The 26,942-nt window shown below is 57.8% G+C and overlaps 10 protein-coding genes across 10 annotated transcripts; 4 read left to right on the forward strand and 6 right to left on the reverse strand.

Moving 5' to 3' along the window:
- Position 1: 1 nt before the first annotated feature.
- BKA78DRAFT_37416 (major facilitator superfamily domain-containing protein) lies at positions 2-2,360 on the reverse strand. The gene is made up of 4 exons (XM_066892783.1): positions 1,654-2,360; positions 1,182-1,551; positions 494-936; positions 2-371 (listed from the first exon to the last, which is right to left on the reverse strand). The coding sequence occupies exons 1-4, from the start codon at positions 2,165-2,167 to the stop codon at positions 37-39; spliced, it is 1,662 nt and encodes a 553-aa protein (XP_066739525.1). The 5' UTR covers positions 2,168-2,360; the 3' UTR covers positions 2-36.
- A 1,050-nt stretch (positions 2,361-3,410) lies between these two features.
- BKA78DRAFT_324551 (uncharacterized protein) lies at positions 3,411-4,809 on the forward strand. The gene has a single exon (XM_066889302.1). The coding sequence runs from the start codon at positions 3,502-3,504 to the stop codon at positions 4,438-4,440; it is 939 nt and encodes a 312-aa protein (XP_066739526.1). The 5' UTR covers positions 3,411-3,501; the 3' UTR covers positions 4,441-4,809.
- A 2-nt stretch (positions 4,810-4,811) lies between these two features.
- On the reverse strand, positions 4,812-6,818 carry BKA78DRAFT_333457 (uncharacterized protein; the record flags this gene model as incomplete). Its single annotated transcript, XM_066890081.1, has 2 exons — positions 4,812-5,337; positions 5,368-6,818. 2 exons carry the CDS (start codon positions 6,816-6,818, stop codon positions 4,812-4,814), a joined length of 1,977 nt encoding a protein of 658 aa, XP_066739527.1.
- Positions 6,819-8,718: 1,900 nt separating this feature from the next.
- On the reverse strand, positions 8,719-13,092 carry BKA78DRAFT_333458 (coatomer WD associated region-domain-containing protein; the record flags this gene model as incomplete). Its single annotated transcript, XM_066890082.1, has 5 exons — positions 8,719-10,088; positions 10,132-12,030; positions 12,077-12,396; positions 12,443-12,492; positions 13,081-13,092. The coding sequence occupies 5 exons, from the start codon at positions 13,090-13,092 to the stop codon at positions 8,719-8,721; spliced, it is 3,651 nt and encodes a 1,216-aa protein (XP_066739528.1).
- A 436-nt stretch (positions 13,093-13,528) lies between these two features.
- On the forward strand, positions 13,529-14,515 carry BKA78DRAFT_299221 (uncharacterized protein; the record flags this gene model as incomplete). Its single annotated transcript, XM_066887025.1, has 1 exon — positions 13,529-14,515. The coding sequence occupies one exon, from the start codon at positions 13,529-13,531 to the stop codon at positions 14,513-14,515; it is 987 nt and encodes a 328-aa protein (XP_066739529.1).
- Positions 14,516-14,618: 103 nt separating this feature from the next.
- BKA78DRAFT_37442 (uncharacterized protein) lies at positions 14,619-15,369 on the forward strand. The gene has a single exon (XM_066892794.1). The coding sequence runs from the start codon at positions 14,722-14,724 to the stop codon at positions 15,208-15,210; it is 489 nt and encodes a 162-aa protein (XP_066739530.1). The 5' UTR covers positions 14,619-14,721; the 3' UTR covers positions 15,211-15,369.
- A 1,354-nt stretch (positions 15,370-16,723) lies between these two features.
- BKA78DRAFT_324557 (uncharacterized protein) lies at positions 16,724-18,624 on the reverse strand. The gene is made up of 2 exons (XM_066889303.1): positions 18,335-18,624; positions 16,724-18,280 (listed from the first exon to the last, which is right to left on the reverse strand). The coding sequence occupies exons 1-2, from the start codon at positions 18,416-18,418 to the stop codon at positions 17,120-17,122; spliced, it is 1,245 nt and encodes a 414-aa protein (XP_066739531.1). The 5' UTR covers positions 18,419-18,624; the 3' UTR covers positions 16,724-17,119.
- Positions 18,625-19,499: 875 nt separating this feature from the next.
- BKA78DRAFT_356373 (uncharacterized protein) lies at positions 19,500-21,183 on the forward strand (the record flags this gene model as incomplete). Its single annotated transcript, XM_066892049.1, has 2 exons — positions 19,500-20,651; positions 20,701-21,183. 2 exons carry the CDS (start codon positions 19,500-19,502, stop codon positions 21,181-21,183), a joined length of 1,635 nt encoding a protein of 544 aa, XP_066739532.1.
- A 903-nt stretch (positions 21,184-22,086) lies between these two features.
- BKA78DRAFT_324561 (uncharacterized protein) lies at positions 22,087-24,056 on the reverse strand. The gene is made up of 3 exons (XM_066889304.1): positions 23,692-24,056; positions 23,513-23,601; positions 22,087-23,449 (listed from the first exon to the last, which is right to left on the reverse strand). Exons 1-3 carry the CDS (start codon positions 23,992-23,994, stop codon positions 22,360-22,362), a joined length of 1,482 nt encoding a protein of 493 aa, XP_066739533.1. The 5' UTR covers positions 23,995-24,056; the 3' UTR covers positions 22,087-22,359.
- A 251-nt stretch (positions 24,057-24,307) lies between these two features.
- Positions 24,308-25,933, reverse strand: BKA78DRAFT_257455 (isotrichodermin C-15 hydroxylase; the record flags this gene model as incomplete). The annotated part of the gene is made up of 3 exons (XM_066885190.1): positions 24,308-24,467; positions 24,546-25,342; positions 25,391-25,933. The coding sequence occupies 3 exons, from the start codon at positions 25,931-25,933 to the stop codon at positions 24,308-24,310; spliced, it is 1,500 nt and encodes a 499-aa protein (XP_066739534.1).
- Positions 25,934-26,942: the final 1,009 nt, after the last annotated feature.

A 26,942-nucleotide genomic window follows, 5' to 3' on the forward strand; every position in this document is an offset into this window, starting at 1 on the left:
CCCTGGCCCTTCCCCTCCACCCACCAACCAACCAACCTACATAGCATACCTAAAATGCTCATTCTGCAAATCCGTAAAATTGCGCTCTCCCATGTCCCTACCATCCCTCTCCTGCTGCTCCCGACTCAACCCACTAGCCAGGGCAGCCGCATCGCGGCGCCTGTTCTGCCAGACGTAGTACAGGCGCCACAGCACGACGAGGACGAACTGCAGCGCGAAGCACGTGGCGCAGCCGATGGTTCCCGGGACGTAGCGCGGGGCGTCGGCCTCCTTGAAGATTTGCGACCCCGTCATGTTGCCCGTGCAGTAGCCGATGAAGGTGGCGCTGCTGATGATGGTCTTTTTGGTGCGGCCGGCGACGTTGGACGAGACTGTTGTGCGGTGGGGAGGGGGGTTAGTCGTTGAGTGGAAGGATGGAACAAAAGGGGGGCATGCCGAAGATTGCGGGATGGTGGGGAGAGGGGGAAAGGGAGGGAGAGAGAGAGAGACTTACTCAACGTCCAACCCAGAAACAACCCCAGCACAAACGGCACCGTCATGAGATACATGCCCCACTTCACCCACTTATACTCGGGGGCATCAGGCAAGAGCGCCATGGCCAAAAAGCCGGCCAGGGGCGGCAGCGTCGCAAAGGCCATGATGAACATGCGGCGATTAGCAACACGGCGCGTGTAGATGCCCACAATCAGAAAGATGATGACCGACACGACCGACCGCGGGATGTCCATCAGCAGGACCTGCAGGTTGGTGAAGCCGAAGCTTTGGTTCATGAGGCTGCCGAAGACGGAGAGGCCGCCGTTCGGAACGGACGAGAGGAACGCGTTGAAGCAGCAGAAGTACAGCTGCGGGTCCTTGAAGGCTTCGGATACTTGTGGCCATGACCATTTGACGCCCGTCACGTCGCGGCCGGATTTGTTTTTGACGACGCGGGCGGCGCTGTGGGGGTGTTAGTGGTGGTCTTTTTTGATTGTTTGGGTGGGATAAGGGGCGAGGAAGGGGGGAGGGGGGAGGGGGTGGGTGATGAGGGGCATGTCGTGCGGTGCGGCTGCTTGGATTTTTTCTCTCTTGAGTGCCCCCTGTCCCATGCGGATACATCCTCCTCTTTTCCAGCACCACGCCCTCGAGTCGACATAGCCCATCACCCACACGCGCAGCAAAAAGGGGAGAGGGACACAACTCACGCCATCCTCTTCTCATCCTTGTTCATCCACCACACCTCCTTGGGACTGCCCAACAAAACAAAGCTCGCCACACTCAACAGCAGCGTCGCGGCGCCCAAGAAGAGCGAAATGGCGCGCCAGGCGGCTAGGCCGCCATACTTTTCCGCGTGCGACCCGATGCCGTACATGCAGAGCGAGAAGATGATGCCGAAGCCGGCGTTGGCGCTCTGCCAGAAGAGCTGCCGCGACGCGTGCTCCTCGGTCCGGTACCACGAGCTGATGACCAGCACGAAGCCCGGCGAGATGGTGCATTCGAAGAAGCCTTGGAACCCGCGCAGCACCATCAGGTGCGTCCAGTTTTGCGCCGCGGCGATGCAGATGACGCAGATGCCTGGGTGAGGGTGGTTAGCTCCATTGTCGCTCAGGGGACGCAAGTAAAGGGGAAGAAAGATTCTCAAGACCGGGGAACATGGTCACCAAGCGCACCACTCACCCCAGCACAACATGTAGATGCTCAGAGTCCTGCCCAGGGCCCAGCGCTGCAGCAAAAAGTTGGACGGAAACTCGCCGCACACATAGGCCAGGTAGAAGATGGTCGTGAGCCACGAGTACTGCTGGCCGACGAGGTGTGTGTCCTCGCGCATGCCGAACAGCGCCTGCGTGCTGACGGCCGTCTTGTCCGTCTGCTGGATGCCGTAGCAGAACCACATGAGCGGCAGCAGGTAGCGGTCGATCTTTTTGAGCAGCAGCTTGTACTCTTCGGGCGAGTAGTCGGACTCGAGGATTTCGTCCGTCTCGGAAAAGGTGCGGCGGTGGTATTGGCGGTTGTTGTTGTCGCTGTCAGAGGGTCGTGGCGACGACTCGTTCGAGTCGGCGGCCGACGTGGTGGCCAGTGCTGTCGTCTTTTCGCTCCATTGCGCTTTTTCATTGTCCGCATGCGAGACTGTCTGCTGTGGCTGGTCGCCAGCAGACTCGGTCGTTCTCAGTGTCTCGTCGTGGGGCGCCATGATATGAAGGAGTGAGGCGTTGCGGGCGTGCAAATGGCCGTCCGCTTCTAGTGGCAACAGAAAAACAAACAATCAGAGATCCTCAAAGCCCGGAAGAAAGGAGTGGAGTGGGCATCCCTCCCTTCTTAAAAAGGAGACGGGTCGATGGCTCAGCTCTACCATGATGGGTGGTCCGGAAAGATGGGACCCTGAACCGAAACAACAACGAAAACACCAACTGTGGTTGTTGAGGGCGCAGCAAACCAGCAGCCAGCCAAGTCGGAAAACCTCGACTTGGTCGGCAAGACCGACGTCGACATGTCTCGGCAAAGCGTAACCATGGCCAGGGAGGGCAGGTTTTTGCTATCACCACTGTAACCCTGGCCAGGGAGGAAGGAGAACAACAACTACCGATCGTCCAGGAAAAGAAGTGTTTGCAGGTAGGTGATGGCAAAGGTGGGAGCCGACCAGGCTCGCAATTGAGCGAGCGAGCGAGAGCGAGCGAATTGCGTCTTATCTGATAGCATCGCGGGCGGCATGATGCGCAACTGGGGACGCTGAAAGGAATGTCGAACGTTTGGAGACCACCAGTATATCAACTGCCGGTTAAGCAATGCCCAGGCTCTTGATTTGCCGAAACTAGATGGAGAGATTCCTCTACCTGGGGTCATGATCCAACGTCCAAACCACAGAAACGCAAAGTCCGTCTACTTTTCGCGCCACCTGTTTCTCGAATTCAATCTGCGTGTGTACCAAATCAGCAACATGCGGGCGGGGAATGTAGACGGGGTAATTACTCGCGCCATTGTTTCTCTAATCAACACCACAGATCTCGCCATGGGAGCAGCAGGACGACACGCGCGGGTCTCCTACCCCTTCGAGCAAGACGGCCCCCTACCTACCTAGCCCTCTGCTCTGTCGTTCGTTCGCCACTCTTGATCGAATGGTAGGTAGGCATTGGCGTTCAGATAGTCCGGGTAAATAATCGATCGATCGATCAGACGGACGTCGAGATTCCCTCTTCCTTCATGGTCGTCGTCGTTGTCGAGACCGTCGTGAGTGAGGCGCGGTGGGAGGTTGAGATAAGATACAGGATGCTGGAGTGCCAACGACGGCCGAAAAGTCTAGGCACGGATAGACACCCTGCAAAGACGTGGACGGCGACACGCGGCTGCTCATTCATGTTCGGATTGTGATGGATCGCTTTTGCGCGTCGTCGTGGTTTGATAAGTTGTTGCGACGCTGAGACGGCAAAGAAAGCAGTTGTCGGAGAAGGTGTGCGATGCACGACTGTCAGTCCTGCCTCGCTTACTCTTTCTTGTCCGTGGTGCCTGTGATACCAACCCTCCCCCTAAATGCATCACCGCCCGCATCTTGTCCGTCTTTTGAAAAGCAGTAAGCACCTCTTAGACTTTACGCTCTTTCAACTATCTCACCTTGATTCTTTCTCACCAATTTCAGCCGGCCGGCACGCGCCTCACCTGCCGCCTGCATACTCACTCAGTCAAAGACTTGATTCCAGATTCTCGCCTCATTATTTTCCTTTTCTTTGGCATGACAACAAGACTGCCATTCATGTGAAAAGCAAAGACCCGCAGAGGTGGTGTCCAAATCCAACCTCGAACCAAGCGAAGATGACCGGCAATCCTCCCGTTTTGCTGAGGTGGTCAACAGAGAACCCAGCACCAGCGACTCCCACGTCCACGGCATCCAATAATGAAAAAATAGCCCAAAGCCGGCAGACCACCTCGCCAGCGGAGACCAAACCACCCAAAGCACACCAGATAGCGGAAGAAACGCGCGTTTTCAACGTTTCCTTGGCTAGAGCCAGTCTACACCGTCGACGCCCTCATCAAGTACCCAAGTACCCATCCGTCTACCCAGACCACCATCTCCGCCACACAGTTGGGCGCCGGTTTATCTCTGCCACATCAAGCATCTCTTCCAACTCAAAGGGTGTTTGCTTGCTTGCCGCCAGAAAGCACACACCAGACCGAATCAGAAATTTGTCTCGGGCGTATAAATACTTATACGGGTATGTAATTATATCTAATAGGTATCGTATCCTGTACAAAAAACCATTTGCGGACGAGTTCGTTGCTCCTGCTCCATCAACCTGCTCCATCAAGGACGGATGGGCAAGGGCATGGGCGTCGACGATCGCCAAAGGAGGAAAATGGTCGAGCTTGTTGGAGAAGGTGTATGAGGTAAGAGAGAGAGGAGGAGAAAAGGGAGAAGTGGGGAAAAGAAAGAGGAAGGAATTCTTGAGAAAAAGGGGATACGGACGGTTATGAGAGATAAAGGGGGGGAAAGGAAGAAAAAGGTGAGAAAAGTTGTTGACCTGACCGCCCCAAAACAAGACGACACCAATCGCTGCTAACGCTACCACAACACTCGCGCTACGCTACATACCCGTATCCGTCCGTATATATACTTAAATGTCCAAGAGAAACGCCGCGCCGTACATGATGCTTGAGCCTCGTGCCACAGTGCATGCAACCAACCAATCCAACCCCCTGACTGAAATAAAGCATCCATCTACCCAACCCCCATCAACCAAGACTTCTGTACTCCACCGACTCCCGCTTCTCTCTTCTACCATCCATCCATCCATCTAACCTCTACCCCCTCTGCCCTCTCCTCCCCTCCCCCTCCACATCCACAACTACACCTCCCCCATGGTAACGCCCGCGACGACCCCTCCCCCCGCGGGTCCCGCACTGCCAACACCACTGCCGCCCAAATCCCAATAATTGCGGCTGGAGCCGCTCTTGCGGCTGCGGCGGGTGCTCTGGCTGGCGCAGCTGCTGCGCCTACCGCCCGCCGCACCGGCGACCGCGTTGTCGAAGCGGCGGAGGTTTTTGCGGGACATGGGGGCTGGGACGCTGGGAGTGGTAGGTTCGGTGGGCGCGACGGGGACGACGGGGACCGTGATGGTGGTTGAGGATGTGTTTGCGTTGTTAATGTTGTTGTTGTTGTTGGACGATGACAGCGTGCGGTGGTGCAGGTTGCGCGAGACGAGCGGGTGATGGTGGCGGATCAGGGCGGCGCGGTGGTGGTGGAGGTGGTGGTCACGAAAAAACGAGTCGCGGCGATAGATGGGAGATGCAGCTGAAGAAGAGGGCCGGCGACTATGGCTCCGTCCGCCTAAAGGGTGAACCGGGCCTGCGGCTGCGCCATCTTCGTTGTCGCTGCTCGCGCCGCCGTCGTTGACGGGCGACGGCGGCCGCGACGAGAAGCGGTCTTTGAGGAAGTTGAAGACCATCTTCACGTCCAGGTCGCGCTCCCAATATTCACGATCACGCTGGACAGCGGTGGCGGCGGCGGCAGACGTCGAGTGGTAGGCGGCATAAGGGGGTTCGGGTTCCTCCTCGATGCCCCAGAGCGAGGCTTCGCTGTACGTTGTTGTTTGAGGGGGGAGAGTCGGTTGAAACTGAATGTTTGGCGTCGACTGCGACTGGTTTGACGTGGCGGTAGACTCGACGGCGGTTGAGACGTTGCTGGACCGGCGCGCTGTCTGATGCCCCGTCTGAGCAGCCATGCCAGCGTACGCCAGCGGTTCCTGCGTCCGCAGATAGGTGCTGAAGGCGCCTGGGTGGTCTGACAGCTGCGAGACGAGGATCCCAAGCTCGCGAGCTATGCGGTCGAGCAGGCGGTGCTCCCAAGTCTCGTGCCTGGCCAAAGCCATTTCGGGAGCATCGCGAACCTCGCTCGACGCCGTCACGTCTTGAGCTTCGGCGGATGAAGATGAGCCCGAAGCAGCGGCCTCGGCCGGTAATGACTCGCCAAAAATGACGGAGAGGAGGTTCTCGTCGATGCCCATGAGGTCTCGGATGACCTTTTTCGTAAAGCGCCGCCAGAACGACGCATCCTCGGCAGGGTCCTGTCGCGACGTTGCCGTCGACGCTGCTCTGCTGCTCTCTCCCGCCGTGCTCGCAGCAGCCACAGACTTGGCCATGCTGGCTCGACTCATGCGTCTGCGCCGTCGCGTCTCCCGCTCAATTTCTTCCAAAAGGGCGCGGCTCTGCTCCAGGCGCCATCTTTCTATGCGCTGTCTCCGCTCGTCTTGCTCATAGCCCTCCGTCTCTTCAAGTACATCCAGTCTTCGCTGTACACTGGACCGCCGCCGGGCTTGCTTTGGTCTTCTAGAGTTGTTGTACTTTTCAAACTGCATCATCTGCTCCTGCACCGCGGTGCTGCTCCCAGGAAAAGTGCCAAAGCCATCGTGGGTGGGGAAGACTGTCTGGCTGCTGTCGCCGAGCTGCTGCGCAGGCTCGTGAAACGCGTGTAAGCCGTCGTCCAAGCTGTCCAGCTCAGCTTCAGCATCGTCCGAGGGGTCGGTGCCCTGGCAGGTGACGTTGTCATCGGCGTCGTCGGCGTCGAGATCGTCGTCGTCGAGCTGCTCAGACCGCGCGGCCGTGTCGAGCGAGCCAAAGTCGCTCAGGCGGGACAGGCCAGCGGTTCGTGGCGTCCGCTCGGTCGAGGTGGTGTGGGTGCGGCCGGCGGAGCCAGCAACCGAGGGACTGAAGAGGACCCATTCCTCGGACTCGTCGAGAGAGCGCTTGCGGTGGGGAGATGTCTGCTGCGAGGGTTCGGCTTGCTCTTGCGGCGGGGGCGAGGTGTAAGACAGTGGGCGAGCGACAGGCGGGCGCCGTGGCTGCTGAAAGGCCATGACGCAAGAAGGCGGACCAGGTCGAGGAGCTGGAGAGTGGGAGCTCAGTCTTGGGCGTTCGCAGGGAGTAGGAGGTGTTTAAAGGTGTCGTCGGTGGTAATTGCGGGCAATAAAGCGCTTGGGAGCCGGGGTCGGGATATGAGCAGCAGATGAGTAAGGCTGAGGCTGCAGCAAGGTCGCAGGGCTGACGAGAGAGAAGAGAGTAAATGGAGTGATGATGGGCAAGATGGCGGTATGGAGAAAATCAGGGACAGGTTGGCCAAGGTGGTGGTGGTGGTGGTATCTGGTGACCGTGTGTCACGTAGTAGGTGGTAGACAACAGGGTGCCGGGCGCTAGAGGCGGGAAGACAGAGGTGCGCGAGGTAAGAGGGGCGCGCTGATGGGATGGGATGGTGCTAGCGAAGGAGTGGGCGTGAAGGAGCGCAAGGGAGAAGAATGGAGAGAGAGAAGTGCAGAAGTGTAGCTGTCCATAACTGTATAACCATCTAACCACCACCTTGACGCGCGACAATCATGACGTGACGATAAGGCTCTTACGGCGGCCCGATGGCGTCTGCGCCCCCGAAACCGCAAAACACCATCAAACAACATACTCAGCATGACCCTACCTCTTCACCTCAGTCGACCCCGCACTCCAACGCTCCAAGGGACCAGTCGCACGCAGCAGCTCAGCAGCCCGTCGGTCGCCAGTACGACTACCAACTACAATTAGAGCCAGCTCGACCCCTTGCATCCACCCGTCGCCGTCGCCGTCGCCGTCGCCGTCCCGCTATCGGGCCTGCAAAGGCACGAAAATGAAACGGGGACGACTCTTTCACCTCATAAATAATTGTCCTCGACACGCGCACCGCCCGCCCGTCGCCCGCACTAGTTGCCGCCCGTCCACTCGGCCACGGATCCAAGGCCGCTGCCGCTGCCGCTGCCTCTCCTGTGTTCCCTTTTTCTCTCTGCGCTGTGTTGTGTGTGTCATAAGGCTGCCTGACCTGACCTGACCAGCGCGTGTGCTCTCTTTCTCCCCCCTTGCTCGCGTTCCCTTTTTTCTCTTTGCTATAGCTAGTCAGGAATGCCATATGACGCGCACTGTTGAGCGCCCACCAACCGCCATCATCATCACCATTCTCGAGTCAAACACCTAGACAGCATTGCGTCATGCCCTTCCCTAACAACATTTGTTCCTAGCTCTGCGAACCATCCATCGGACGACACGCTCGAAGCTTTCTCGGGTGCAACCCGGACAGTCGCTTTTTAGGTCTGCAGTGCATCATTACTGCCTGTGCAATTAAGCATATCTCTGCCTCCCCTGCTGCAGTGCCTTTCTTCGTCTAGAACATGAGGGTGTTTGTAAGGGCGAATGGTCTGGAGCGTTTAACTTGCTCTCTTTCTCTCCAACCCAGTCGGATTAATGCGGAATGATAATGACGCTACCTACGCCCGGCTTGTCCGAATCGGGTAATTGGTATAGGTACATAGGTAGTCTTGGTGGTTGTCTGCCGTGGGACCACCAGAGCGGGAGGGAGCAACAACTCGAAGCCAAGCAAAAGCCTCAATGGCCATGAGGACGATGATGATTAATTCTTCTCAAATCCACGCGTTGGCGGGATGGATGGATGGCTCGGATATCGTCTTCATGACTTGTACCTCAGATTTTGTGAGGACAAAGGGTAACAGAGTTCCGTGTCGACCAAATGCGGAAAGACGATGCGCGCGGCTTCCAGGTGTTATTGTCAGACATGTTTGATTTCCTCGTACCTACGTATCATGTCTACCCATGCACTGCACACTCTGTCGTCTCGCCGCCCGAATTTTGTGAGAATAATGCGTGCGTGCGGTTCCTCCCAAGAAAAGAAGAGAGAAAAAGTCATCCATACACCTTGCCTTGGCCCTTAAGAACCAACTCACTCTACAAACACAACCGCAACCCGCTCGCCGAAGCACCCACCTGGCAGACCTCGCAGACCTTGCACACCGTGCCCTTGTACCGGCTCTGGTACTTGACGCTGCAAAACTGGCATGCCGAACTTGCCGAGCCGGCGTAGATGGGCGTCAGGCTGGCGGCGCACACGTCAAAGTCGGCAAACGTGTCAAAGTCAATCTCGACCGCGTCCGAGGGGTTGCGCTCCGACACCGTCTTGACGCGGCGCGCAGACTCCTTGAACTTGGCGTTGGTCGAGCCGCGGTCCAGCAGCGCGTTGGCAAACGACAGCGCCGACGACGCCTGCTTGTTCTTATGCGCAAAATTCATGGCCGCGAAGAGCGCCAGCGCCTTGTGCGCCCGTTCCAGGTCCGGCACCGTAAAGTAGGCCGACAGCTCAAGCGCCCGCTTCTTGGTCTCTTCGTCCAGCCCCGAAATGTCTGGGCTGTTGTTCGTCAGTGCTCGGCGCTCGAGCTCGATGCTCATCGCCAGCGCGTATTGCGCCGCCGTCGCGATGAGCCTCTTGGCCTCGGCAACTTCGGCTTGCGTCGTGACGGCGTTGACGAGCATGAGGTGCAAAATCTTCTTGAACGCGGTGATGCCTTCTTCGAGCTTGTTGGTGCGCATGGCCGTCTTGCCTGCTGCCAGCTCGTTGGCAGTGATTGACTCAATGTCACGCGGGATCAGCGGCAACACCTTGCGTGTGTCCGTCTCGTCGACTGTCCGCCTCACGTAGTTGACTAGCGGTGGAAGGCCAACGCTAGCCGGCAGGAAGGTTTTTGATGCCTGGAAAATCTCCTGGAATCTCCACTCAAGTGGCTGGAAGTTGACCGCGCCAACCTGGCGGTTGAGAAGTGCCATTGCACTTTCAAAGGAACCGCCAGCGACGTGATCAGCTGCCACTGGCGAATTTCTCGTCCAAATGTCGGCCTCGCTGACACCGGCACCCAAATCTTCAGTCTCGACATTGACAAAGTCGTCCTCGGCTTCAATGTCGTCGTCTCCACCCATGTCCCAGCCGGCGGCATCTTCGTCTTCCTCGCCATCATCGAGCACACCGTTTCCAGCGGCATCCGTCTCGGGCTGGATGAGATCCTCGTCGTCGTAGCCGTTGGTTGCCGGGGCCAGCTCGTCTGCGTCAAGCTCTTCGCCCATCAGTGCCTTTTCAAACACTGATACGCCAGAGCCCTTGGCCGGCCAGTTGGCGTTGTAGGTTGGGACGATGGGTTTGGGTGGCGACAAAGCCTCGCCGATCTGGGGGAGCTCGATTTGGTCTTCAGTCAGACCGCACGCTTCCAGGATGGACTGGCATTCGTCTTCGAGACCGTTGGACTTGGCGAGCATGTACGCAAGGGGATCTGCGCATGTTAGCCGGACCAAGCAAGAGTGTGGAAAACTTACATTGATCAATTTCCTTAAACATCTCGATCCTGCTCTCGACATCGCCAAGGTAGATGGCGTTTTGGAATCTTGAAGTCATGTCACCACGGTGCTCTGCAATCTTGGCCATCCTTGTAAGCTTCTCCCTGTCACCAGTCGAGAGGTAAAGGAAGGACAGCTTGTCGAATGTGCGCAGCTTTTGGTACGTCATTTCGACGACCTTGTGGTTGCCATGGGCCAGAGCCTCGGTGGTCAGGCGAGTCCAAAGCTGTGGCCTGTCGAGCTCCTTGGCCATCTCCACGGCGACGTCGAGGTTGCCGCACTCGATAGCAAGCTCGAACCGCGTCTGGGGGTCTTGCACGAACTGGAGAGCAATCTCGGGGTATCCCTTCTTCTGCAGGTAGGCAATGATGCTTTGACCGACCAAACTCGACGTCTTGATGATGTTGAGCATTTCGCCATAGTTGCGCTTGATGAGTGCAAGCTTAAAGCGGTACTCGGTAGGGTCAATCTGGAGGATCTTGGGTTTGGCAGAGCGGTCAAGGCAGTAGACGTTGCGGCCCTTGACCTTGACCAAATAGACAGTGTGCTCCAGCGTGCGGACGATGCCGTTGTCACCGTTCATCAGAGTGTACTTGATGTGGTTGAGCGTCGAGTAGAGCAGGACACCGGCGTCATCCCAAGTCGCACTCTTGATCCTGATGGTCTCGTGCAGGGTACTAACCTGCTCGAGGTTCTTGGTGACAATGGTCACATTGTGTTTACTGAGCAGAGCAGCGTGCAGGCCGTCGTTTGACCAAATGACGTACTTGACACCAGGGACGGAGAGTTCGGCGAGATGCTTCTTTTGCTGAATGTCGTACAGGACGACGGACGCGGGTGTGATGAGAAGGAGACAACCAGTTCCGCCAAAGTAAATGTCGACGGTTCCTGGAGGGGGTTTGATTGTCTTGGTCGTCGAGCCAGAGAGATCCTTGATGTCGATTTGCTGGTGCGCCTGGTTGAAGACTGCAAATCTGTTCCGGGCAACGAAGACGGCAGAGTTTCCAGCTCCACGCTTGGTATCGGTTGGCTCGACTGCTCCGCTGGCGTCCCGTGGCAGGCTGATGAGCTCGTAGCAGCCTCCATCGGCGGGCGAGGTGACGAGAATGGCGCGTTCTGCTGGGTTGTACGACAGAGTTCTCGGCGGAACCCACGGGCTGCCGAGCTTCTTGAGAGACAGCATCGACGGCGACTCGACATTCTTGGTAAAGTCGTATGAGCGGACGTGCTTCTCCTTGGTGATGTAGAAGAGCTGGTTCTGGTATACTGCCGAGGCGGGTCTCTCGCGCTCGAGCTTAAAAACCATGACTCCATTGTCGTGACCAGCCGCAAAAAGGTTGATCTCGGGATGCGCAGCAATGACCCAGAAGCGATCAGTCTCCCTCTTGAAAGACTGCACCGAGACGCGCTTGTTGAGATCCCACACCCTGATGGACTTGTCCTCGCCCACGGAAATTATCAAGTCCTGGTGCGGGTGGAACAAACAGGCCGAAACGTTGGCGAAATGTCCGCGACAAGTGTCGACCTCCCAAGCCTTGGTCTCACTCATCCTCCAAAGCTTGACGAGGCGATCATCTCCGGCGGAAACAATCAGCGGCAGTGTAGGGTGGAAGGCCACCCAGTTGACGCCGCGGTCATGACCCTCGAGAACAAACTTGACCACCGCATCCGTGTTTCCAAACATGTCGGCCTGGTTCGAATTGGCGCGCGCAATCTGGTCCTCAAAGGTCATCGAGGTCGGGGCCGAGTGCTTCTTGCGCAAGCCTGAAATGTCCCACACGCGGACCGACTGGTCGAGGGAGGCGGAGACGACGAGGTCCTCCTTGGGGTGGAACTGCGCGCACATGGTGTAGTGGTTGTGGCCAGTCATGGTGCAGACTAAATTGTCAGCATGTCGCGCACGCCTTTTGACAGAGTGACGTACTCAACGACCTGTTTTGCCAGTTCCATATCCTAATTGTCTGGTCGTCGGAACTGGAGAGGATCCAGGGGAGCTCGTGATGGAAGAAGACGGTGCGCACATAGTCCAAGTGGCCGTTGAGGGTAAAGAGACATCTCCGCGTCTGGTACGACCAGACTTTGATTTTGTAGTCGTCTCCTCCTGAGACGAAGAGGGGCTGTGTCTTGTGAAAGTCGATGCCGCGGACGGGGCCGTCGTGTTCCTCGAAGCGGTCGATGAGGGTGCCCATGCGGTAGTCCCAGAGCTGGATCGTGGACGAGTGCAGCGAGACGAGAATCCATGGCCTGCTGGGTCAGCGGAGGTTGGGAATCAGGCGCTCAGGGCGCGTACCGCTTGGGGTGAAAGGCGATGCCCTTGGCCCTCGAGGACTTGGACTCGAACTGTGAGGTGTTATTGGTGTGCTCCGGAGAGGCATAGGTGGAAGACGCACTTTGGTGAGCATTGATGGGGACTGCATGGTGGCTGTTAGGGAGAAGCCGCAGCTTCACAGGATGGAAGTGGTCGCTCAATCGCAGTAGGTCTCGGCGCGTGGGAAATGAAGGAGCTGAAGGAGCGTCGGGAAAAGAGCACGGGAGAGCAATTGGCGAGAGACAGCGGCACCGTTCAAGAGGCGGCCAACATGGACACAAATGGAGATGCGAACTGAGAGGTGTCCTTGCTGCCAACCTGGGCTAACAGCCCGACAGCTCGCCGCAGGGGGGAATTATGTTGAGCCGGGCTCCGGGTGACTAAGCCGACGCGACTCATGCACAAGGCGGTGAGCAAGCGCGATAACCCCACGACGACGACTGGACGTCTCTCCATCGACCCCGCCACGGATGGACAGCAGGACGAACTACTGCCAACACGCTCGCTCTCGTTATTACTGCATGGAACATCCCAGAGTGGTGGTTATGCGGCAAGGCAAAGAGGGTCAAGCAGTTGAAAACAGCATTAATTGACACACTGCCAGTGCTCGTTCTCCTCGCCATGGCGGCCATGCACGCGCGCAGGTGCAGATGCGGGCGCATGTTAGCGACTCTCTGGCTCAGCCTGTCATACCAAGAACCCTCTCGTAGGTAAGCAGCCGGGAAACAAGGAACCCACTGCACATGTATTTCCCGTTCTCCCTATAAACCTCTACCTCTCCCCGCAACCTGGACCTCTGGACCATCCCTGACGTCGACGGCGAGCATCCAATTCCGCTCTACCAACGCCCTACTCCAGCGGCGGCAGCCCGCCTGATTCCATTGTCCATCCCACAGCTCCGCACTGAATACCGCGGCTTCCTACCAATGCTGTAATACCAAATTCTACCTACTGTCCAAGAAAATGATAGACCTCGTCAAGGCCTTTTTCCACAAACGTCATACCCCACGTCTTTGAACCGAACATTTCCCAGGACCGGCGTCATCGACCGACGACCAGATAAAAACCATGAACGGGCCGAACCCTCTCCTGGAAGCACCCTTTCCACCACCTCCTCCACCATTCGAGGCACCGGCAACCCGGCCGACGAGTCCTCCTGCAACTCCCGGAGCACCGAGCCCGCCATTCACCTTTTACAAACGCATGAGCACGCCGCAATTGGCAGAGTCGCCGCCGCTGGAATTTGGCGAGCCACCCTCCGGACGGGACCATCCCATCTCCTACACTCGTCCGCCACTATCGCACGTCTCGTCGCGGGAATCACTCAACCTGGGCGATCATCATGCAAGGGATGACTTGTCTGTGGCGTCAGCCGGCGACGCAGGCTCCGTGAGCGAGGCCCTCTCACCAAACGAATACGTCCCCATATCGCCAGTGGCCAATGCCGAGATTGACGTCGAGGAAGTCCCCGAAGACGACGCGGAAAACCAAATGGGAATAGAGATTGTGCTACCCGACGGCTTTGAGGAGCCTCCAGCGGACCGAGACCGGCCGTGTAACGGAGACGACTGCGGCATCGCAACGCGATTTCAAGACTTGAACTGCGACAGCGACGAATTGGGAAAGAGTGCAGGCGACGCGGGAGAGCGGCAACGCCGGTTCTTGCAGCGCAAAAAACGGCGCATGAACCGACGCTTCAAGCGCAGGTTCAGCGAGATTGAGGGCAGCGACACGGACAATGCAGATATCGAGAGGCCCGTGGATACCGACGACAGCTACTCGCCCGCACGTCGTTTGCGCCGCAAGGTGGACTCGCCCGCAAACGACATTCCCATTTTCCACTTCGAACTCCAAGATGTCGACGGCGCCGCGGCGTTCCCGCTCAGCGCGAGCGGCAGCATCAGTCGCCCGCCGTCCATCGTGTCCGACTCGGAGGGCTGGACCGCCCTGCCCTTCAATGCCGCCTCGGCCGACATCATGGACGTGGATTCGCAAGGCGCCGGCGTCCAATTAGCACCTCCTCCACCTGCTCCTCCACCTGCAGCACCGCCATAGCCACACTTCCCAAGTCGTTCGTATTCCAGGCACTCGTCCATCATCAGCTCTGCCTCTCGGTGTCGACCACGTCACGTCCGCCTCGACGGCGCCGCGTCATTGACTTTTTCCCTAGCCTCATTCTTGCCCGGTGGGCTGTTGGATCGGCGCATGCTTTCGAAACTCTAAAAAGAGCTGCTCGGCGCAACCAATTATTGCATGTGGAAATGTCGCCAAATCTTTTTTTCTTTTTTGTTCGTGGTCGTCCAATCGGGCCATTATTTGACCGCACCGCAACCCAATTGCGGACCGAACGTGTTGCGTCGTCGCCCTATCTAAGCTCAGATGTAGGGCTGAGCAAGTATGTTAGACGGGACGGACGTGTCAGGTGGATGTGCGCAGGGATTTTGGATGGATCGCAGCATGGGGGTTGGGTTTCGTTTTTTTTTTATTTGCCTTTTTTTTTGTTTCTATGCATCGATCATGTCCCCGCCCACGCTACCCACGATGTTGACGATTTTGCAATAGACTTTTTCCATCTTCTGTCCCCTCTCCATTTCCTTTTTGGGTGTCTTTTTCAACTCGTCTTGGCATGGTGCAGGAAGGCGATGGATCTCGGCGAGGCGTTGGTGGGTTGTTGGGTCGGATGGTTGGATGGAGTACCCTCCCTGGCTATGTGGCCGGCTTTCACGAGTTCCCTTGGGCACGTCTCATGACGTTGATGCAGTTACGCAGCGCTTTCGTCCTCTCCTCTTTCCACTTTGTCTCGTCTCATCTCATCTCGCCGACCACCTCCCTCCTGCTTATCCTCTTTCCGTGCCCCCATCATCTCTGGACTCGCGGTGGGGATCTCAACACTCGGTCATGGCAGTGGCATGGCAGCCAGAGCAAAACTGCCGCGTCTGTCTAGAAATCGAAGCTTGGTTGAACAACCAAAACCACGTCGCTGGACTCGTGCATCTACCATCCACATGGGCCGAACGAACGGCGGTTGCTCTCCCCGCCTTGGTCCACCCTTTTTTGAAAGAGAAACCTACACTCGTCTTCTTTCCCTGATCTGCCGACCTCGGGACGCCTGCGTCCACCACCACGTCGACCACACCACCATCGCCCAGCCCAGCTCACAGTATGTACGTAGCCGAACGAAACGAACGAGCGAACGAGTCACTCGGCCGAAGCCTTGGCTGTTTGTTGCCTGCTGCTTGCTGCTTGTCTCTCCCACCGCGTCGTCCTGTCGTCTGCCTTGGATGTCGCCGTCAATGCCTCCCTCGCTGCCTACATACGTCCATCTACAATGCCACCACATAGCAACATGAAGCACTGCCAGGACACCAGCCAGCCCAGCCAGCCCTGCGCCGGTTGGTGGATGGAGAGTTGGATGGATGGATGGTTTGGCTCCATCATGTACCGTAGACGCGTACCGGTTTGTAGGCAATGTAAACATTGTCCTGACACTTGCACTGGCACTGCACCGCACCGCACTGTATAGAGCAAGCGTGCGTGCGTGTGTGTGTGGTGCCCTTCTCACACTCACTCGACCGTAGGTAGCGGACGGGAGGAAGGAAAGGAAGCTAGGTGGACCAGAACCACCACACCGCTCACCGCTCTTCTTGCCCGGCCGGCCAGCAACTGTCGCCTTGCCTTGTCTTGTCTTGTCTTGCCACCAATCTAGCCATCCATCTAGCCATCCATCTAGACGCAAATGTAGCTAGCTAGCTAGCTAGCCAGCCAGCCGGCCGGCCGGCCGCGCATACATACATACACGCATACAAGCAGCCCTCCTAGCCGCGTCTGGGCATCGTGTACTCATAATCGACTGCCTGCGCATGCACAGCATGCGTGCATCCAAGCTGGCGAATGCGCTGCCTGCGCTTGATTCTACTTCCCTGTCGCTTCCCTGTAGGGGACTGGATGCACTGGGCTGGGCTGGGCTGGGCTGGGCTGGCAGATGGACCTACGGGAGAGTGGAAGAGGATGGTGAGGGTGAGGGTGAGGGTGAGGTTTGGAGCTCCAAGCAAGCTACTTGTCTCATTGTCTACAGACAAAGAAGCGCCAGAGATGAACGAGCGCGTACGTACTGGACTTTATGCAGAACCGCCAGTTGGGTTTGGAAATATACCTACAGTACCTAGACCGAGCTACTATAGTCGTACATGGTGGTGAAACGACGGATGATGCCCGGAGAGCTACCTAGGCGTGCCAGGGACCTACCTGCGCAAGGCACGAACAGAATGGCGGCTTGGATTCGGCTTTTCTTTGCTTCCATATTGCCTACCCATGGTATGTACCTACTGCATGTCAGATGGCGCGCGCACGCTTTGGGATGCGTGGGAAAGGCAAGTCGATGCGTAAACGTGTGGCTGAAGCGGGTTGAAAATTGTTTGCAGGGTACAAAGGGAGATTGTGAACGGAGTAGGTAGCCAGGTAGGCTTTTGGGTGGAGGGAGTCGCTTGAGGAGGTGCGAGAGCGAGAGGCTGATGAAGTGAAGTGGTAAAGAGCCTGTTGTTCTTTGATGTATGTGGCTGGCTGCCTGGCTGGCTGGTTGGGTATCTAATGCTTTTCTTTTCCTTTCCCCTGAGCACGTACGTCAATTGCCCTCTTGAAAGGCCATGTGCTCTCGTGCTTTCATTCTTGCATGGCGTCTTGTCTCTCCTCCTGTTGATGCTGCTGCTGCTGCTGCTGCGTCAACGCCTCTCCCACCGAGCCTCTCGAGGGACTGCCCGCGCTAGTCTCGACGCCCGTCATTGCGTCTTCCCAAGCGCCCGGCGTGGGCACGGATTCCCCTGCACCCTCGCCATCGCCTTCGTCTGCGGCCACCGTCTTGCGGCCCCTGCCCCTCGTGCCTCGACTACGCGCACGTCTTCCACGACCGCGTCCGCGCCCCCGTGGTCGGCCTACCTTGCCACGGCCCCTGGCTCGCGTGGGAGCCGGTTCTGTCGCGCTGGGCGAGGCAGCAGAGGCGGGGGACTGGGGGCTGGCGTTGCCGTCTGCCGGGGTGCTCTCGTTGGCCGACAGGAAGGACACGGATTGCCTGGGGTTTGCAGCGCGCCTAGGGGTCGACGGGCCCGCCGCGTCGTTTGCCGTCGCATCGGCCGCAGCCGAGCGGTTCAGGCCTCTCGACGTGAACGACGACGTGCGAACCTCGTCTTGCTCGCCGAGGCGCGCCTTGACGGCGGCAAAGTTTTCGAGAAAGGTCGCCTGGCGCTTCTGAGCGCGAGTGGCGTCGGCGGGGAGGAGGAAGTGCGGGAGGTCGGCGGAGGGCGTAAAGGCGAAAGAAGAGGGATTGGCGGCGGCTGGGGTTTTCGAGGTCGAAGGACCGGCCGTCACCATGCCGCGCTGCTCGGCAGATGAGCGCTCGCGCAGTTTGGCAGCCGTGGCGACGAGGCGGGTCGAGCTGGCACCGAGCATGTTGAACGCGCCCAGTTGGCGCAATGGGGCTGGTTGATCATCGTCGGGGTCGGCGTCGGGGGCGCGCGCAAAGAACAAGTCTGTCCCCACGGTTGATGCCCACTTGCAAGTAAAGGCTTGGCCCTGGTAGGAGACGATGGGGTTGTTTGTGTGGAGGCCAACGACCTGGAGGCGATCCACGTCTTCCTCGTCTTCCTCGGCTTCCATGTCGTCTCCCTGCTCTTGCAGATTTTGTTCGTTGTCGCCATCCTGGTGCTGATTGCGGGTCTTGTTCTTGCCAACTTCATCAGCAAAAATGTCGTGCTCGAGCTTGTTGAAGCCCTTTTTGGGGCCGGCGACGTTTGTGTGCGACGTTAGGTCGAGGGAGAGGTAGACATCCTGTAAGCGGGGGTGAGTGACGGGGGCCTAGAGAGACAGGCTGACTTGACGGACCTGGGTTTCGGTGTCGTCATACTCGTACTCCCAGTCGTGGTCCGAGTCGGCGCCGCGGTTTGCGGAAGCGGGTGCGGCGGCCATGGTGGCGGTCGGGGTCAAAATTTTCGGCGCGCGGGACGAGGATGATCGGAGAGCGAAGTGTGGTGGAGCATGTCCATGGTTGCAATGGCGGCGAGGAGGGGGTGGCCTGTCTCAGTCCATGGTGGGTTGGTGGTTGAGAGAGGGAGAAAAGAAAAAGTGAAGTCGACGAGAGCCCCAGGGATGCGCGCCTTGTCGGGATCGGCTCGCGTGCCGGTCTGGGCATTGACGGAAGGCTGCGAGCCCCACCATCCACATTCCCAGTCCTATCTTATCGTCACCACCACCAACACACCACAAACCAACCACCGCCAAGCTGACTTGGTCGCTGTGAGTTGGCCAAAAATCTCACCCTCGCCGGATGCCCGCGGCTTCGTACTAATCAAGCCATCTGGTCGTCTCCACCACGCAAAATCAATTGCTCAGCAGCCACGCCGGCCCCGAAACAGAGCCGACACTTGCAATTGTCTGCTGCGTCATCATCGCCCAAGTCCATCTTCCCGTACTCTCCACTCATCGGCCAATCCTCCGCCAACCCGCTTGATCGTGTCAATCCTTTCGCTTCTGGACTCTCTCTAACCGCTGCCTCTGTCACCAATCACCTCTTCGACTGCAATGCCAACGCCCTGCAGTCGAGTCCTGGTTGTCGATCGCAGCCTGCTGTCAGCTCCTCCGGGCTCTGTCCGTTTCCGCTCCCGGACCTGCTAATCCACACCGGCGCCCCCAAACACCTCTCCTCGGACGCATCTTCTGACCTCATACCAGTAAGTCCGCCCCCATAGGCCCACCACTTTGTCTGTGGCTAACTCGTGCGTCTTTGCCCTGTCTAGTGCCTGTTCTCCCGGACCATGGCGGCCAGGCGCCGCTACTTCACCCAGGCCTGCCGCCAGCAGTTGCTGGCTTTGGCCACGCCATCTCCTCTCTCCACTCGTTGACGAGCCCCCCGGTAGCTAGCTCTACCCCGTCCTACCTCGACATTCCAACGCCTCTGGTAGACGTTGCTCGCCATCACCCAGAAACCGGTCCGCATGACCCCTCTCCAAACAGCTGCGACGCTGCGCTTCAAAACACGACCGACTCTCTGATGTTGATGGGGAAGCGTGTCCCAATCGCCATTCTTTCGACTTTTGCAAGTCTCTTCACCGTCTCGCAAGTCTACCAACATACCCATGTACCGGCTGGCTCCGAGGGATTGGAGGAGCAGCAGTGGATTTCGAGCTCCAAGTCGTGGGCAACCCGCAAGGCGTGCCAATGGTTTGGAATATGCGGCGCCACCCACCTCAATCGGTCCAAGTGGCTCGGCAATCTTGGAGGAAAGAAGCAAGAGGCGTTGGCAGACCACTCGGACCTCAGTGACTTTTGGAAGAGTGGAAAGACGTCGCCGGAGGACTGGTCAGAGGATGAGCGCGTGCTGCGTGAGATACCGCAGTACGTGCTGGACTACGCCCCCTTGATGCACTTGTTTTCGGGAGAAAAGTTTTGGCCCTGTGACATTGCCGACCACCTTATTCATACCACTCCGCACCTCAACTACACGCCGATACAGGCGCGGTCCGACCACCCCACTCTGTCAGACTTGGACGAGCTGAACCAGTTTGGCCGCTTTGTCTATCTCCAGAGTGACGACAATGTCGAAGACCGCCCAGATTGGCTTGGCGGCAAGTCCAACGTGCCTGTCCGCCCGGGGCACGAGGACGACAATGACTGGCCCGTTGCGTGGGCAGACTGGGATAGTCGCATAGACGGCGACTTGCCAGACAAGGACGACCGCCCGTGGTATGAGGCCGGGAATGGCGATAGCAAAACGAGGGGTGGTGTACGAACCAACCCGAACGAAGCTACGCAGACGACCCCAACGGAGACAGACGAGGGAGAAGAGCTCGTTGGTGAAGAGGAGGAATTCGTCGATCACGAGCCCCGAATGCAAAGAAGACAGGTAAAGCGGTTGGACTGGTCGGCTGGTGAGGCCGCTGGCAGTCCAGGAGGTCGCAGTGACGCGCCGGCAGTCCTAGTCGTCGTGGACAAGGGCGACGGTGTCATTGACGCCTTTTGGTTCTACTTTTACAGCTACAATCTCGGAAACGTGGTGCTCAACGTGAGATTCGGCAACCACGTGGGCGACTGGGAGCACACGGTGATACGGTTCCACCATGGAAAGCCCAAGGCCGTCTTCTTCAGCGAACACAACTTTGGCGAGGCGTATGCGTTCGAAGCGGTGGAGAAGATTGGCAACAGAGTGAGTCTTGCCCATCATAGACGAGAAAACGCGAAACTGACCAGTCCAGCCCGTCGGCTACATCGCCACTGGAACTCACGCCATGTACGCGACGCCTGGAACGCACGCCTACATCCTGCCATGGGGGCTCCTGCACGACATCACAGACCGCGGCCCGCTGTGGGACCCAGCCCTCAACCTCTTCAGCTTCACATACAACCACACGACCGACGAGCTGCGCTCCTCGACGCGGACGCCGCAGGCGCCGACCAACTGGTTCTACTTCCACGGCCACTGGGGCGACAAGTTCTACCCGCTGTCGGACCCGCGCCAGTACCGCTTCGCCGGCCAGTACCATTACGTCAACGGGCCTCTCGGCCCGCGCTACAAGAACCTCGGCCGCAAAAAGGTCTGCCAGGGCAACGGCGACTGCGTCATCAAGGAGTACCTCGAGCGCAGCCTCCGCCGCGTCAGGCGCTTCCCCGAGGGCGTCGGCGAGGGAGAGGAAATGGACGAGTCCGAGCTGCAGAAGTGGGGCGTCGTGGGCGAGTAGAATGATCTTTCCGCGTGTCTCTGAATGGGGTGAGACTTGTGTTGACAGTCTGTCTTGGATACGCTGTGGTGGTGGTGGTGGCGGCGGCGCTGGTACGGTTGGTCAGTGTTTTTGTCTTGATACCTTGGGTTGTTTCTTTCCGCCATGTTCTCCCACGCAACTCTCCCCCTTTTCACGATTTCCTTTTCCGACGTTCCTTGGATACCTATGTTTTGCTTTTTTTGGCTTCTTGCGTCTTGGTCTTTCCTTTCACCTGCTTGCTCTATATACCCCCCCGTTCAGTCCAGTCGGTCCTTTCTTCACTTGAACCTTTTTAGTCTGTCTCTTCCCTAGGTACCTAGCTCTTCCGTCGCTCTAATGACCAACCAACCAACCAACCAGTGCGGGACGGAGGCGGGGGCAGGGGGCGTTTCGGGGAGCTAGCTAGCTGCGGTCGGTCTGTTGTGTTGGTGTACTGTAGTATGGCGGTAGTAGTAGTAGTAGTAGGAGTACCAAAATGCCCCAGAATGCCCCATCAATCAACACTGATGCATGCGCAGCTCCACCCATCCATCCATGGATGGGTGCCTGCTTTCGAGACGGCAAGACAAGCCAAGATATGTAAGATGTGTGGGCCACACCTAATGCAAAGTCCGTCAGTCCGGCTGGCACTGAGGTAATGCTCGTGGAATGCAATCCATGCTGAGGTGCAGTTCCGTCTGTCTCGGTTTCTGATCTCAACTTGCCGTCCGTGCCCCCGGCCAAAACGCCTTTTGGTAGACGTTTGAAGTTGCCAAGAACCCGAGTTACCTAGGTACTCTTTTGGGACGGTACCGTCCGTGCCCTGGCCAAAACGTCGTTCCTTTGGTAGACGTTTGAAGTTGGGGGTACTTGGGTTATGTTGGACCGCATTGAAGGTATTTTGCCATTGTTTTTATGTTCTTGACTGATGTGTATTTGTGGATGGCTGAAACGGCCGTGAGTGACGCTGCTACTTCGAGATTGACGGCACCGATGCAGTGGTGGTGTCTTTAGCAATACACGATCATGGCAAAGAAAGGGTATATTGTCTGTAGCGCCCGACTAACATACGCCATCCACCACCGACCAGTCTATGAGCATGACATAGCGCATTCGGGACGCCGGCAGCCCGTCTGCCAACTCCCCGTCTATCAGCAACAAAAACCTCCAGCACCTCTACAACTCATCGTGAGCCTTTGCCTCGACAATGACCGGGCGGCCGCTGTCCGCAAACAAGTCGACGCCAATCTTGGCGCGCCACTTCTGCCACGTGTCCCAAAAGTCGCCCTCCATGGCCTTGTCCATCTGGTCCGGCAGCACGACGACGTACTCGATGAGCAGGTTGCCGAAGCGCAGCGCGTCGCCCTCGGCGTCCGACTGCCACAGCGGCATGCCCTCGCCCGCCAGCACCTCGACCGACCCCGGCTGCACCACGGCGCCACGCGGCCGGCTGAGCTTGACGACGTGCCCGTCTAGGTGCGTGATGTTGCGCGCCCAGTCGCCCATCCACGCCTCGCGGAGGGAGAGCACTTCGCGCCAAAACAGGTCCTTGCCCTTGCGCCTGAAAAAAGTGCCGTCGGTCCTGGCAATGTGGTCGTCGTCCGCGGGGCCAAGGGCGGGGTCCTTTTCGACGAGCTGCACAATCAGGTCGCCGGCCACCCAGTCGGGGTTCTCGTCGGCCTCGTTTTCGAACGATACGCGCGCCCCCTTGGGCATGCCGCGCTCGACGTGCACCGTGAAGGACTCGGGCTCCTTGACCACGCGCGCCCCGCCGCACACCTTGCACTTGTGGCGGACCGTCTTGCCCTTGCCGCCGCAGGCGTCGCACGCACCCTGGACCTGCTGGAAGATGCCCGGCGCCAGCATGTGTTTCTGAATACGCATCCCCCGTCCGCCGCAGACGCCGCAGACGTCGACCTGGCCGTCTTCGGAGCCGCTGCCCTCGCACGCCTCGCACACGTGGTCCTTTTCAATGGTGAAGGTCGTCTCGCCGCCGTTGTAGAACTCGCGCAGCGGCACCGCCAGCCGCACCTCCATGTTGGGCCCGCGCCGCTCGCCGCTGTGGTGGCCAAAGTGGCCCGACCCGCCAAAGAAGCGCGAGAAGAGGTCGAACGGGTCGTGGGCGTGGCCGGGCCCGCGGCCCTGCTTGTGCTTGGCCAGCCCGTCGTGTCCGTACTGGTCGTAGATTTTGCGCGTCTCGGGCTCGATGAGGACCTCGTAGGCTTCGGCAATGGCGACGAAGCGCTCCTGGGCCGATTCATCGTCACTGCGCGGGGGAATTGGTGTTAGGAGATGTGTAGCTTGCGGTCCGGCGTGTTTTCAGACGTACGGGTTCTTGTCAGGATGGTACTGCTTGCTAAGCTTGCGGTACGCTTTCCGCAGCTCGCGGTCTTCGGCATCTCTGTCGACTCCGAGCAACTGCGCGGTGTTGTTAGCTCAAGCCCACCACTTGCGCATTGCAGCCCGAGTCGTAGACCAATTGCACCTTGGGGACGGGGGCGAGCTTGCCTTGTAAAAGTCCTCTGCGCATAGTGCCAGCAGGGGCAGTGTGCACAGCAGCAGTATGAAGCTGAAGAACAGCATGGTAGAGATGTGCAAGAAGAAGGGACCAAAAATAAAGGAAGGAAAAACAAAAAGTCCAGCGGCGGCCTCAGAAGCTCGGCCAAAAGCCCTACATGAGACCGAGCGCGAATGTCGACAACGGGAGAGGCACTTCACGAATGTTTGAGGCGCGACGTGTTGACGTTGGGAGCTTGGGTTGTCGTGGGCGCGAGCTTGACGACTTGGCTCCAACTGCCAGATTGACCACATTGCTGATATCGGCTAATGCTCGGTTGCGCAGGGGTCTGGTTACCACTGCTTCGGGACCCAGGGACCAAGGGACGCCCCGCTTGACACGGCCTGGATGAATAGGCATCACGAATCTCTGTTTTAACCTCGATGGTTTCTGGGTTCGCGCTTGACTTGCCGCTTTGCACGCAAGCAACACAAGCTTCATGTCTTAAATGTTCGTCATTCATTCTAGGTAAAAATACACCGGCATCAACATGCCAATCGAATATTTGTGCCGTTATAAAGGAGATGGTCATGCTCAGCTATCCAGCCACAGTCTCACTATACAGCACTAGTCATGCGCGACAGGAGTGAGCTTGACGTTGAGGGCTGGCTTCTCCCACAGAGTATACAGTCTCTGATCGAGCCAAGGAAAATCGGGATCGCACATCTCGATATCAAAGTCGTACAGCACGCGAGCCAAGATGACGCGCATCTCCGCGTACGCAAGGCTGTCGAAATGGTTAGCCACGTGCCAGGCAGCGGAGAAGCGACTCAGGCGGGGGCGGAGCAGCCAAGGGAAAACTCACTTCTTGCCAATACAGTTTCTCGGGCCATTCGAAAAGGGCATCAGCACCGACTTCTTGTCGTTCTTGAATTTTTCTGGCGCGTCGTCCAGCCACCGCTCGGGGACAAACGAGTTGGGCTCGGCAAAGTTGCGGCTGCTGTGGTACGCCGGGTACTGCGAGACGTAGACGGACGTGGCGCCGGGGATGAAGTGACCAGAGACTTGTTCTCCGCTGTCGGGAATCATGCGGGGAAAACCAGTGGGGACGGGGGGATAGCATCGCATGCCCTCGTTGAAGACGGCCAGCAAGTACGGCAGATGCGACGTGGCTTCGATGGTGATGTCGTTGGTGCTGCTGAAGGCCTCGCGCACTTCCTTGACCAGCTTCTTCATCTTCTCCGGGTTCTGGAGGAGATGGTACGTCGTCCCTGACAGAGTGGTTGCCGTCGTCTCGCTGCCTGCAGTGAGGAAAACGGCGGCATTCGAGTCCAGCTCGTCCCTACTGATGCCCTTTTCGTCCGTGTATTTTTGCACAAAAGTGACGACGTCTGGACGCTCAGTCTCCGTGTTCAAGCGCTTCGTGACTTTGTTCCGGGCATTGTTGAAATGATCGACTGCTAGCCTGACCTTGTCTGCGGGGATGAACATCGTGAAGAGTTTTTTGAGGAGAGGGTAGCGGGCAATGGATGATTGGAAGGTGATGGCCTTGAGGTTCCCCAGGACGGTTGCGACGTATGAATTATAGTCGTCACTCTCAAGACATCCAAAGCCCTCGCCAAAGACCAGGTCGCCGACAATGTCAAAAGTGGCAAAGTTGTACTAGATTGGATCAGAATCTGTGAACATAAAGTTGGACGAGACACTCACATATTTCACAAGGTCAAAAGTCTCTCCATTCTCAGACTTCTCCCGCAGGCGTCTGATGAGCAGCTCGACGTAGCGCTGGATCAGAGGCTCCTGATCCCTCAACGCCTTGTCCGAAAAGGCGTGGGAAAAGACGCGGCGCATGCGCGAGTGATCCTGGCGATTTGCCGAAATGATTGATCGCACTCCATTGACGGGCCTGGAGTACCAAAAGAGGTCCTTTTGAAATTCCTCCTTCTTTCCGCCGCGGAAGCCATAGATTTCCTGCCATGCCGTCTCGCCGGTAGTAAAAGAAAGCTCGTTGGGAGCAACTCGAACAATGTCACCGTACCGCTCGTGGGCATCATTGATGACACGAAGAATTCTGCCTTGGGTCGCAGCTATCACGTAGGGAAGTCGGCTGGCAGCGTAAAGCTTGGGGCCAGGAAACTTGCGAAGGGGGTGGAAGTAAATGTTGTAGATTGCCAAGGAGGTGTGGTAGAGGATGGTCTGCCGCTTCAAGTCAGTCTTCTCCTCAAACTTCGGTCGAAGTAGTGTTCCAACCATAAAGACGACTCCGCCCAGAAGTTTGGGTATGGCTGTGAGCACATCCTGACTCGCTATCGAGCCCACGCTAAATGTTGAGCGCGAATCCATGTTTAGTCAAAAAGACTTTGGAGTATCAAAACGAGGTTTGCGAAGCGTTCATTTGAGAATACAAACTGGTGGGACAAGCGAGGCACAGTAAATATATATGGCCTGTATGCCTACCAGGGAAAGACAAGCGCTCACGCTAAAACGCTGCTAGGGTCGGGGTCCACAAATGGCGAGCAGCCGAGAAGAGTGAAGAGCTGCCGGGTGTAAGGGGAAAGGCGCAGTTTGAACAGTGTCAGCCATGACGGCAGCCGTCAGCTTTCAGGGTGCACCGGTGTTGGCTTGTATCTTGGAATCGGCGGGCGGCTAGGTCAATGGTGGCATACAGCGGAGAGGGTTTGCCGAGCAAAATGGAGCCATGGCAAGAGAGGAATAGAGACGGGGTAGCCTTCCGCGGCGCGCCCGAAATGTGAAGGGTGACGGGAGAGGCTCTGTCCGAAGCGGACGTCTGTTGTCGGTTTCGGTTAGGAGTCTCAGGCCTCTACCTCCGCCTTCTCCGCTCCGCCGCCCGTATTCTTCTGCCAAAACACAACAGCCACATACCATCTTCCAAGACTTGCTCAAACTCAACTGCTTCTTCCCTGGCCATCACCTCGGCGCCACCGAGAACAAACAGATCATGGTCGCATGGGAAGGTCGCCATGGTTGCGCGGCCGCGAGCTGCAAGCTGCATCCTTCTCATGCGCCGCTTGCAGATCAGGGTGCCGACGTTCCGCTTCTTTTGGTCCGACAAACCGCATGACACCCATGCGTAAGTAAACAGCTCGTCTGCTATTGGCATGCATTCGCGTCGTCAATGCGTTGTACAATAAGGCTGGAGTCTGACATGTCCCAGCGCCCAATCGCAGCATCAGTCCGAATATGACAGCCGTTTGCAACTTGTATCACGACATTCTTCTCAAACAACTCCTCGCAAGTTGCA

This window comes from Phyllosticta capitalensis, assembly GCF_038381095.1.
Source record: "Phyllosticta capitalensis strain CBS 128856 chromosome Unknown BKA78scaffold_11, whole genome shotgun sequence".
NCBI lineage: Eukaryota > Fungi > Ascomycota > Dothideomycetes > Botryosphaeriales > Phyllostictaceae > Phyllosticta > Phyllosticta capitalensis.

Excerpts from the sequence above, each read along its gene's own strand:
- BKA78DRAFT_37416 (XM_066892783.1), bottom strand. The coding sequence starts at position 2,167 with ATGGCGCCCCACGACGAGACACTGAGAACGACCGAGTCTGCTGGCGAC. Across the intron at positions 1,552-1,653 it reads CATCTACATGTTGTGCTGGG|GCATCTGCGTCATCTGCATC; the intron begins GTGAGTGGTGCG and ends ACCCTCACCCAG. Across the intron at positions 372-493 it reads GTTTCTGGGTTGGACGTTGA|TCTCGTCCAACGTCGCCGGC; the intron begins GTAAGTCTCTCT and ends ACCGCACAACAG.
- BKA78DRAFT_324551 (XM_066889302.1), top strand. The coding sequence starts at position 3,502 with ATGCATCACCGCCCGCATCTTGTCCGTCTTTTGAAAAGCAGTAAGCAC.
- BKA78DRAFT_37442 (XM_066892794.1), top strand. The coding sequence starts at position 14,722 with ATGTCGCCAAATCTTTTTTTCTTTTTTGTTCGTGGTCGTCCAATCGGG.
- BKA78DRAFT_324557 (XM_066889303.1), bottom strand. The coding sequence starts at position 18,418 with ATGGCCGCCGCACCCGCTTCCGCAAACCGCGGCGCCGACTCGGACCAC. Across the intron at positions 18,281-18,334 it reads ATGACGACACCGAAACCCAG|GATGTCTACCTCTCCCTCGA; the intron begins GTCCGTCAAGTC and ends CCCCGCTTACAG.
- BKA78DRAFT_324561 (XM_066889304.1), bottom strand. The coding sequence starts at position 23,994 with ATGTGGTCAATCTGGCAGTTGGAGCCAAGTCGTCAAGCTCGCGCCCAC. Across the intron at positions 23,602-23,691 it reads GCGCAGAGGACTTTTACAAG|TTGCTCGGAGTCGACAGAGA; the intron begins GCAAGCTCGCCC and ends AACACCGCGCAG. Across the intron at positions 23,450-23,512 it reads TACCATCCTGACAAGAACCC|TGACGATGAATCGGCCCAGG; the intron begins GTACGTCTGAAA and ends TCCCCCGCGCAG.